Source organism: Apis laboriosa, unplaced genomic scaffold, assembly GCF_014066325.1.
Source record: "Apis laboriosa isolate Shangri-la unplaced genomic scaffold, ASM1406632v1 scaffold19_cov150, whole genome shotgun sequence".
Classification (NCBI taxonomy): domain Eukaryota; kingdom Metazoa; phylum Arthropoda; class Insecta; order Hymenoptera; family Apidae; genus Apis; species Apis laboriosa.
In genome coordinates this window covers 1,849,897-1,862,271 of record NW_025222278.1, presented here as the reverse complement: position 1 = coordinate 1,862,271, position 12,375 = coordinate 1,849,897, and the positions used below count along the sequence as shown (strand labels likewise).

The 12,375-nt window shown below is 35.9% G+C and overlaps 1 protein-coding gene across 2 annotated transcripts in view; it reads left to right on the top strand.

Moving 5' to 3' along the window:
- The window catches only part of LOC122712130 (integrin alpha-PS2), an 82,607-nt gene that overhangs the window by 28,062 nt on the left and 42,170 nt on the right, over positions 1 to 12,375 (top strand). For both annotated transcript variants that reach the window (XM_043931526.1, XM_043931525.1), the window contains exon 3: positions 4,327 to 4,445. In XM_043931526.1, the coding sequence (XP_043787461.1) occupies positions 4,327 to 4,445 (119 nt within the window). The remainder of the gene's footprint in view (positions 1 to 4,326; positions 4,446 to 12,375) is intronic.

Genomic DNA, 12,375 nt, shown 5'->3' with positions numbered 1-12,375 from the left:
GCTAATGCCTCGATGCAAATTAGTGGAATATCACGGTGCTGCGAATTAGACGTGCTTACACTCGAAACGATAATATCTCGAGGATCGAGCACGGATCCGTAATTTCCCGGCGCGAAAGTAATTGACTGCATTCGAAAGCAATCGGCAGGAAATCACTAGCGCCAATTCTCTGTTATCTCTAACAAGTTGAGTCGAATCGATCGAGAACGCGTAAGATCGAGATAAAACGTCGATTTAAGTATACTGGAATTTTCTTTTCTTAATATTTTTTTTTTACATCGATTTTTCTCGGATATATCTCGTGATTTTTAATATTTTTCCGAAGGAGATGGAAAATATATAAGATAAATAAAGTATTCTGTGGTATTTATTTGAAATATCGATAATGCTTTCGAGATTGTTTGAGTTAACGGTGAAAACATTTTTTCGAAATTTAATTAATTCTTGTAATTTATAATAAATCGTATTATTATTCCCACTAAACAAACTTTTTCTTTAATATACGATAATATTAGAAGTCTATTTCTTTTTATCAATATTATAAATTTTCATGTTCGATTTCAATTTGTTAATGATGAAAAAGAAAAAATTCAAAACGTATATTTTATTATTCAAAACATACACGTGTATTACAAATATATATACGTCATCTCTACTTATTAACGCCATATGCGGTACGCTTCTAGAAGCAACCCTGCTCAATAGCTGAAAACATTTTCACGACTACATACACGAGATCATACGCCATGCTACGTCCAATTAGTCAGCCGTGTCCTTATGTCGACCCTACTCGCCGAGACACTTCGCTTTGATCGATAATTAGCGTGATCGTATGCTCCATCTTGTCCAATTAGAGTCGCATTCGGTAGTCTCGACTATTCATTACGTTCACGTATATGGAATTCACTATTAAATTTCGCCTCTTCCTCCCCCCCCCCAAGATAGGAAATAACCTCGATTATGATATTTCGTTTTTTCCTTATTACTTTCCTTAAACAATTCTATTCTCTATGGATCTCTATTCTCTAAGTAATAACAGTTTGATATTGTTTGATTTATAATCGATTTAATATCGGGAGATGGATCTTCTTTTTGGCTCACAATAAAAGAACGAAATTATCGTAGTATTGCAGATATAAATAGAACTTTCTTTCAAAGTTTCTTTTATCAAACCTCTCCCATTTTATCCCTCTCCAATATCGAATTTCTCGAACAGAGAGTCGAACACGAAAAATAAACGATCATCATCATACACACTCGCCTAACATTGTTTTTCCCCTTCGTGTTGTTATACCGTGGCTATTTTCGAAATGTAACATGTTTGCCCACGCTCGACACCGTTTTATATATCTGTCTAACGAATTCATCCCTCTTTTTTAAATCGTCCTTCCGAAGAAAAAAAAACCCTCTCAAACACGCTATTCCATTAAATTCCAATCCAACTTTCTATCTCTTCCTAACTCTCCCTAATAATTTAACCCTCAACTCCTACCTACCTAATTCTTTCCAATCGTTTCATTCGTTTCCCTTCCCCGATTCATCCCCCCCTTGCAAAAGGCAAAAGGCTACGTTTTCGCAAACCACTCCTCTTTACACATCGTCAAACCTCGAAAAGAAACCCATTCTCTCTCCTCATCTCTACCTACCATCCTATCAACACCATCATCAAGGTCACGTCCACTCCTCCAAACATCTTCTCGCGCATCTCGCGCCGGTATTCCAATCAATCGTTCGGCCATCTCCTATTCCACGCGCGTACGAGGAAGCGGGTCGTATCTCTCGCGCGGAGGTCACTCACTTCTCCTCGAGTGCTCGACCGAACACCCAGAGAGAGAGAGACAGAGACAGACAGAGACAGAGAGAGACAGAGAGAGAGAGAGAGAGAGAGAGAGAGAGAGACAGAGAGAGAGAGACAGAGAGACAGAGAGAGAGAGAGGGGAGGTATCCTCCTCCTCCCCCTCCTCCTCCTCGGCAAGGAACACTTCTAGGGAGGTGTACACCCCGCGGAGTGGCGTGGCCGGCGAGACTTGGTATACCGAGAAATACCGTGTACCGACGCAAGAAACCGACTCTACCTAATACAGAAAACCGTAAGGTCGTTCTACCTACGGCCGAGCGCGGACGTAGGTTCGGCCGTTTCTTGCTCCGTGCCACCTGACGATCTTCAAGGAAGGTCGTCGCTGAAAGTCGCTCGGGATCGCGACTCTTAATTGACGTACCCTTTAATGAGCGCCGGCGAAATAATTGGGCCGCGGTGATGACGTTGGGTGTTGCTTCACGTTCGTAGTCAATACGCCGATGAGTCATATAATCGAGGAGGATCTAAAAGATTTTTGATCATCATTGAAGTTTTAGGGAAATTTTCTTTTTCCAACGGAATTTTTTTAATCCTTATCTTATTTCATGATTCAATTTGGAAAATCTGATTTGGAAAATCTCTATTTCTATTTTTGGTTTTGATGAAAATTTTTGTTTTTTATATTGGAACATGTATTGTATAATTTTAGGAGGAATTTATTCTTTGCTCAATTTGAGTATAATTAATTTAAAAAAAATGACGAAGAATGGATGTGTTTTGTTCTTGCTTCGAGTGGCTGCAGTTGTTGTCCATTAGGAGGATCGAAGATGTTCGAGGAAGGTCGCTTGGAAGATGGTTAATTGACGTACCCCCCTTAATGAGCGCCGGCGAAATAATTGGGCCGTGATAATCATGGACTAACGTTCAATGTCGATAATTCATAATTGCTCTCCGTTGGAAGGATTGTTCGCTCCTGATCGTTGATTTTAATTAACGTGGTTTGATGGATGGCGCAGGATTTAAATGATTGGAAGGTTGACCAAGCGGAGGAATTTTATTTCTTCGTTGTAAATATTTTAATCAAATTATTAATCAAATGATTGAGAGATAGATATTGGAAAAATGAATTCGAAATTATGTAATTTTACATTTTATCTTTTTTCTTTTTTTAAAGATTCATCCAATTAAAAAAAAAGGAAAAGCAAAGTGAAATTAAATAGGCAAATTGCTCTACATTTTCCAATATTTATTTATTATATTTATAAATTAAATATATAAGAGAACAGTTGATTTTGTAATTTTGCGATTATTCTTTGGTGACGTTATTGGGTAACTGAGTTATGGTTGCTGAAGGATTTCTCGAGTCGATCGACGTATCGACATATCCACGCGCCTCGACTCGCGAGTTAAGGGATAGGAAGCGAAGGACAACTTCCGTTTAAGGGTTACGCCTCACCGATACGGCTAACGGGTTCATTCCATTCGTAAAATCGAGAAAGAAAAATCCAAGGTGTACTCGCTGAGAATTCTCTCTGCGGTGACACCTGCTCGAAACTTGTTTTTATCGATATCTGTATGATGCATTGAAAACTTTCCTTCCTTGGAAATTCTTTCACCATTCTTCTTCTATCTATGTGAATTGTGGAACACAATGTTTTTCTCGTGTATTTATAATTTCACATCATGATTCAAACAAAATGAAAATTCTTCTACGTGACGAATATTCTCTAAAGCAGAAAGAAGAAAATCATTTGAAAAATTTCATCGACTTCATCTTTCAACTTGCACTTCTATTCCTAGAACATACTTAACGATCTATCAAATACACAAAATTTTTACAAAAATTTAAATTACAAAAATTAGAAAAGTATACTTTAATATAAATAATACCTTTTTTTTAAACTTAATCTTACAGGAAATGCAAACGATCTTAAACTCGTCTTTTCTGTTTCGTTTCATTCCGTTCGAGCACGTTCCAGTTACGTATTAAGTTACCTGTAGCTAAGTGCAGGATATATGGTTGGATCGTTGATTCGTTCTTAGGGAGCCTCTCCCTCAGATTTGCAAGAATTTAATTCCGATATTAAGTGACCGATCTTCCTGCTCTTGACGGGATTCGTTATTCGAAATAGTTAGCCACATGCAAGAAGAAGAAACCTTGTTCGCCTCTCTCTTTCTCACTTTCCTCCAATGGCGCATATCTTCCACCTTTTTTCATTCAATCGATGATTTCTTCAATCGTCATTACTACATCCAGTTGAATAGAAATTTCGAAATGTGATCATGATCACAAACATAAATATAAACGTGATGTAACGTTTATATCAATTGAAAATGAACATATGATACTAGAGAGAAATAATGAATTTTCTTTATTCAAAAAATTATTTGGAGTTTAATCATAGGAAGAGATGCAATGAAAATTATTAAACGTGATATTTCGTGCTTTTATCGATGCATTAATCATTCTTGAAATATGATAGTTGTAACGTGGCAGTGATTGATGAAAAAATGGTTTCCGTTTGCAGGAAATAACTACGTCAGAAATCCAAATGTACCGGGTGGTTTGAGTCAGATCGATAATAAGACTCTTCAATGGTTTGGTGCCACGGTTTCTGCTTCGATAAAGGATGGAGGACCCATTTTGGTGAGTAAATTGTTCAATAAAAATATTCGTAAAAAGGAAAAAGGGAGAGAGAAAAAAAGAAACAAAACAAAATGATTTATTAGGTTATTTAAGGGAAAGGAAGAAAGAAAGAAGAACGTATACTTATAAATATCCCTTTTTTTTATGATCCGGAGGAGCTTATGAAGATACAAAAGCGATAGTTACGAATAGACGAGGGGGCCTCGTGAGAAATTACAGGCGTGTATGTTCTTAGAAAACCGTACCTTCTATTTCAGGAATTGAAAACAAACGAATTCTGGTTTCGTTCTATATTTCCGTTTGCCACGTTTAAATGCTTTGCCATTATATCACGTGATATAATTTCTTCGATATACGTATAATTTATCCTAATGAAAGAATCTTTTTCAATCTTATACAATATCTTTCCAAATCTCCAAAAATAAATCTTCCAATATTTCGTAAAAATTTCACTTTTTATTACTCACTTTCGTTAATAATTCTCTATTATTTAATACGATTTTTAATATCTGTTTAATACCTATATAACAGACAGAAACTAGCTTGTTGAATTTCTAAACAAAGTTTATCGTTGATACACAAATTATTATTTCAAAACAGGAGCGAAACGAAGAGAGAACAGTCTCAAAAAAGTGTGTTCTAAAGTACGAATTAAGCCTAAATAACCAACTGCCAAATAAAGTAACCATCGATGTGGATCCAATTTACCAAACAATTAAGCAAACCCCGTAAATCTCGAAAAAAAGACACGCGTTGAAACACGTGATAAAAAGGATCCCGAAAACGCTGCAAAGCAAGAAAATTAAAGTGCCGACCAAACCGCCAAATAAAGTGGATATCCATCGTTCTGGATCCAATTATATAATCCGCTAAACAAACATCGCAAATTCGTCGGCCGAAAGATCCCGGAGTCGGCCCTTTCTCCCTTTTTCCCTTCCTTCAATCATGCCAGGCCGGCACACCGCAACCGTGCGTGCGTGATGTGCATTCGCGCATGCGTGCAGGATAGATCCGGCCAAGTGCAACGCACATAAAGATAAGGGCGGCAGTACATCATAGGCGGCCGCATCCCGGAGGAAAGAAGGAAAGGGCCGATCCTCTTCGAGGCAAGGGCTAAAGATCTTTAGATTGATATCACGGCCGCGTTGCACACGTACGATTGCAATATGCAATATGTTTATGGAAGCGTCAAGTGTTCGTACGAAATAGGCGCACGTGCGAAATAGGATTACCGTATAGGATTTATTGGACGATGGAGAAAAATTGTGGATGGAAGGTGTTGAGAATTGACTTCGAAATTGGGTTCGAGTTTTATTTGAGATTATTTAGCATGATGGAATTTTGAATAAATGATTATCGGAGTTGGTTAGGTTAGGAATTCAGTGTTATGTCAGAGGGTTATTTATTTAAATCAATCTTTGAGAGATTGATTCTATAAAACGAACACAAAAGAATTGACAGTATATAAGACTTATTTATGTAAAGATGAGACTTATTTATTTAGTTATAAGTAATTTAAGTTTGCGTTAGATTAGAAGCGAGACGGAGATAGAATGACATAGCGCGCCGCGGCGTGGCGTAATAACGTAACCAAGATAATATCGTCTGTCTCGCTCCATCTCCGTCTCTCCTCTAACTTTTAACTTCGATCGCTTATAACTGAATATAGAAATAATAATAAATCGACTTTTGTTTTGGCATCTGAAATCTATCCTTTAAAGGTTATCCGCTTTGTATATAATATATAATTCTACAATTATATATAATACATCGACACTTTATATTATTACTTTAATCTTAAAAGTATTTGAAAATAGGTATCGATGAATTTTTTTAAAATCAGCCGCAGCATTTTCTATCACCGCAATCTCTCTTTTAAACCTTTTCTCTATGACACACTTTTACCCGTGAACACAATCATTCCTCCGCTCGTATCGTATGCAAGATGATTAAACGGAGCTTGTCTCTACGTGCAATCCGTTCCTCGAATTCGGATTCCTCGTAAAGAAATCGGTGGTGTCGGATCGCTGAGAGAGCTCCTATAAATAAGGAGTTGCCCTCTTACGTGAGTGACGTATTAGCGACGATTATCGTCCCCATGCTCGCGTAATTTTCGCATAGCGAAACGTCGACGCGACATTCTCATCCCCCTTGGCCTCCTGCATTATACGGAAATTATCTACTTACTCCAGAATGCGAGTACACGTTCCACGATAAATTCCAGATCGTTCTTTGTTTTTTTTTTCCCCTTTCCCTCGCTTTCTCCGCTGTGTGATACGCGAATCAAAGATAACCGATCACTCGTGTCCAACCTGTTTCTTCTTTCCTTCTGTCCTCCTGTACACCATCGATCAAAACTTTGAGATCTTTCGCGTATCTTTCATCATTAGAATTGGAGCATCTCGAAGAAATTAGATTAGATCCATAGAAGCTAAGAATTTAGGAAAAGTTAGGTTAGGTTATGTTCACGAAGTCTACAAAAATATAGGAAAAATTAGGTTAAGTGTAATGAAATTTCGCAAAGATTATTTATACATTATTTTCTGATTATTAAAAAAAAAAAAAAAAGAAAAGATAGAAAATTCATCGTTTTAAATTAGAGCATGAATAATAAAATTCTCATACTCGTCATCGTCCATTGCCAATTTTCCCGAACACAAGATCGTAACATAAAAATTACAGCTTCTCAGGCAGATACTTGAGAATTACATAATTCTCTTGGCGCACGATCGACGATATTATCGAACGGTTATGCCTGTCAAACAGAAGCGTGTATTCACGCTACAGCGTTAATACGAGCTTCTCCACGATGCTTCCTCGGTTCTTGCTCGCGACCCATCATGCATCAGAGTGAATTACTTCTCCATCGAGAAAACCTCTCTGACGTCCTGCAGCGATCCTCGGCGGTTCGATCCCTCGATCGACAGATCACGGATGGAACAGCTTCTCCTCCTCGAATACTATATACCATTCATTATCGGCGCGTATATACTCGTCGATGCTCTCGACGACGCGTATCGAGCGAACGATTTGTACGCGATATTCCATAAGAACTATCGCAATATGTTTGCTCAGACAGGCTATCAACGTTTTTCCCTCGTTTCGTTTATAGTCTGCGCGCAGAGAGGATTATCGATCATCGGACAGAACTTGGAGGAAGATTGAAATGGAATGGGATTCAGCGTCGAGATGTTTGGTTGTTTGGGTTGTTCGAGGAGATTGTTATGAACTGTTTTGTAAAAGGTTGGACGCTATATTAGGATTTTTCTCGAAAAAAAATAGTAGTAGAAGTAGCGACGAAATGGATATGACGTGTAAAGTGTGATACTCGATGCTTTGAAGAAATGGAATTTATCTTAATAAATCTCTTAAAATCATCGTGAAATTCAAACAAGTGATAAATAAATCACACAATTTTGGAATTTTAAGCAATTAATAAAGAAATTAAATAAACGAGGAATATCGAAGGGAAGATATCAATGGATGATTAAATCGTACAATTTCGGATTAATTAATAATAAAACTTGGAGGAAGATTGAAATTTAGCGTCAAAATGTTGAATATTTGAGGAGATTGTTTTGTTAAAGATTGTTATATTAGGATTTTTCTCGAAGAAATACGTAGCAACGAAATAGGTATGAGAAGATGTATAAAGTATGATATTCGATGCTTTGAAGAAATGGAATTTATTTTAATAAATCTCTTAAATTAAAGGAGGAATATTGAAGGGAAGAGATCGATGAGTGGTTAAATCGTACAATTTCGGGTTAATTAATAATAAAACTTGACTGAAGATTGAAATGATATGAAATTTAGCATCAAGATGTTTGATTGAGTGTTCGAGGAGATTGTTTTGTTAAAGGCTGTTATTAGGATTTTTCTCAAAAAAATACGTAGCAACAAAATAGTAACGAACATAAGAAGACATATAAAGTGATATTCGCGCACGATATTGAAGAAATGGGATTTATTAATTAATTTATTTTAATAAATCTCTTAAATTAAAGGAGGAATATTGAAGGGGAGAGATCGATGGATGGTTAAATTGTACAATTTCGGGTTAATTAACTTGGAGGAAGATTGAAATGGAATGGGATTCAGCGTGGACATATTTGATTAGATGTTCGAGGAGATTGTTATGAATTGTTTTGTAAAAGATTGATGTCATATTATGATTTTTCTATAAAGAAATGACTATGAGAAGACTTGTATAAAATGTAATACTCGATACTTTGAAGAAATGGAATTTATCTTAATAAATTTCTCAAAATCATCGTGAAATTCGAACGAGTGATATGAAAAAAATCACATAATTTTGGAATTTTAAACAATTAATGAGGAAATTAAAGAAAATTAAAGAATATTGAAAGGAGAAGAGATCGATGGTTAAATCGTACAATTTCGGATTAATTAACTTGGAGGAAGATTGAAATGGAATGGGATTCAGCGTCGACATGTTTGATTAGATATTCAAGGAGATCGTTATATTTTGTAAAAGATTGATGTCATATTATGATTTTTCTATAAAGAAATACGTAACAATGAAATGACTATGAGAAGACTTGTATAAAGTGTAATATTCGATACTTTGAAGAAATGGAATTTATCTTAATAAATCTCTCAAAATCATCGTATAGAAATTCGAACGAGTGATACGAAAGAAATCACATAATTTTGGAATTTTAAACAATTAATGAGGAAATTAAAGAAAATTAAAGAATATTGAAAGGAGAAGAGATCGATGGTTAAATCGTACAATTTCGGATTAATTAACTTGGAGGAAGATTGAAATGGAATGGGATTCAGCGTCGACATGTTTGATTATGTGTTCGAAGAGATTGTTATGAACTGTTTTGTAAAAGATTAATATCATATTATGATTTTTCTATAAAGAAATACGTAACAATGAAATGACTATAAGAAGACTTGTATAAAGTGTAATACTCGATACTTTGAAGAAATGGAATTTATCTTAATAAATTTCTCAAAATCATCGTATAGAAATTCGAACGAGTGATACGAAAGAAATCACATAATTTTGGAATTTTAAGCAATTAATGAAGAAATTAAAAGAGGAATATTGAAAGGGACAAAGATCGATGGTTAAATCGTACAATTTCGGGTTAATTAACGAGCCAGCGGACGTACGGCGGGGTTGATCGTTTCGTGTGTTTCGGCACACATCAAACTGGCAGGTAGGACGTCACCACGTACGTGACGCGAATATTTTTCTTGATTCGTCCATATCGTTTTAGCGCCATAGACGACGTGTCGAAGCATTCGAGGATTACACATGAACCTCACGTATCCACCTCCGGTCGTAAAAGGAGACAGGACGGGGCTTATACTCAGTCACACTATTAATTAACAAAAACTTGAATCTCTATATAAATACCGTTCCCCCAAATTCTTGGCGTGGTAACTTTATACATTTGGGCCCTCCCCAAAAATTCTTGGATATTCGTTTCGTTTTGCCCCTTCGAAGAGAAATATCGTGGTCGTTAGTTCAATTAAGCTTCTGTGAGGAATGGAATAATATTGGGATGATTTATTTATTTATTTATTTTTTTGTAGTTGGTCAGATAAATTAAACTTGTAAAAAAATTTCTTCTGAATATTTAAAAATCTTGTTTCGGGGATATTTTTGTTTTAAAGGTGATAATAATTATTTAACTTACAAGAAACAAAGTGTTTCTTTAATGAAACAGTTGAGATATAATGATAAGTTTGCTATATATTCAGTTGTATATTTGATTCATGCTTGATGGAAATGATTTGGAATCATTTATATTCATTTATATTTGGACGAGTAATTTTGGAGAAACTTTTCTTTGCTTGCTATAATTTGTTACTTTATAAACGATTAGAAGTCGATTTTTTGGATATTACACGTTATTAAAAAAGAAATGATTGTTTAATGATTATATTTTAAGATTCTTTTATTTTAGAAATTTTTTGATTGGAAATAAATTTTGATTATTCATATTTTGTATATTTTTTTGATATATTTCTTTTCTAACATTGAAATTAGATTAGAAAGAAAAATGTTTACGATAAATAATTCATCTATATTAAATCTTTACACGAAAATATCTTTTCTTAAATAAATTGATCTGGGATTTTCATCTTATCATTTGACTGTTGTTCCTCGATTTTTTGCAACTATCCAATTCAGCGATGCTTCTTCATTCTTTTCTTCTGCATCTTACTTCTGATCTCTTTCACGATCCGCCGGCGTTTCGAAGATACAGCTCCTTGATTGCTGCCAGATGTTTCGCGCTTCCGACCTTTCTCTCTTTTCTCCTTTCTCCAAATAAGAGAATCGTGCATTTTTTTCTCCCCCTCTTCCCAGGCCAGACGAATCATTTGCCCGATCAGAACGTACACCGACGAAACGTGAAATACTGCAGAGATATTTTATTTTTCTTTTTTTAAGCGAATAAAATTTCTAATATTTTCATTTCCTTCGTTAACGAACCAATTACGTTAACCAATTGATCGTAAGCCAAGAAGAGATCTTAAGAATTCTTCAGAATCAATGTCATCGCCTCAACTCCATAAACTCAATCACAACAATCAAAATATGCCATATTTCATTTCCGCCATTAAAAGACTGACCCCAAAACTCAGCTGCGCCCCCTGCAAAGAAATCCGGCGCGCAATTTAAAACGCATAAATCACGGGCGCAACATAACAAGTCGGACAACACCTCGGAAAGTCTATCTTTATTAATACGTTACCGTGCAAAACGCAATCGACGCACACACCGCAAGCCTCGAAGAAAAAAGTATCTTTTTCACCGCGTCGAACGGCACGCTTCACCTACTTTCCACAGCGCGGGTCGGGGAACAAAGTCTCGGCATGAGAGAACGGCCGAGACAATGAGGCGGCCGGGCAAAAAAAAAAAAAAAAAAAAAGAAAAAGAAGAGAGAGAAAAGAAAAAAGGAAGAAAGAAAGAAAGAAAAAGAAAAAATCGAAGGCGAAGGGAAGAAAAGCCGAAGAAGGCAAAAACCGTGCGCATACACGGTCCACAGGGCCGAGGGAACAATCGGCAGCAATAAAATACGACTGCGCAGGTCGCGATAAAGCCACGTCGTCGTCGCGGGTCCCCGCGAAGAATCCGATGGCAAAAACGCATCGATTAAAACGCTGTCTCGAAACCCACCGCCCCACGACCCAGCCTGAGAGCAGAATCTTGTACGAAATTCGTGTTTTCTTCTCTTTCTCTCTCCTCCTCTCTTTCCTCCACCCTCTGATTTTAATGGAAATTTTCTTGGCGTAGCGTAGGCGAGGTTGGATTTAGTGGAAGATCGTCTTTTTTGGTAAAGGTAGAAATTAGGCTTGGGCCCATAGTCTTGGATGTACAACGTGTCTCGATGGCTATGGAGATTAAGGTAGTCTTTTTTTTGAACAAACGTTTCCTCTCTTTAGGTATGGTAGGTATCCTAGGTATTTTAGGTATCCTATTTTTAGGTAAAAATGAAATGAATTTTTTTCGATGAAAGTAACATTTATAGGTTATGTTGTTGGATTCGAACGGGTTTAAGAGTTATTTTTTAAGTAAAAATAAATATTTCTTCTAGAAACAACATTCTGGATAGATTTAAATTCACGAAATCTTACATTAATGATAATGATTACGCGAAAGCTTAACAAGTGGACGAAATAAATTTCTTTTTATGAAAATATTTATAGGTTGTATTCTTGAATTCGAGCGGATTTAAGAATTACTTTTCAAGTAAGAATAAATATTTCTTTTAGAAACAACATTCTGGATAGGTTTAAATTCACGAAATCTTACAAATTAATGATAATGATTACGCGAAAATTTAACAAATGGACGAAATAAATTTCTTTTTATGAAAGTAACATTTATAGGTTATGTTCTTCGATTCGAACGGTTTAAAAGTTTTTAAGTAAGAACAAGTAT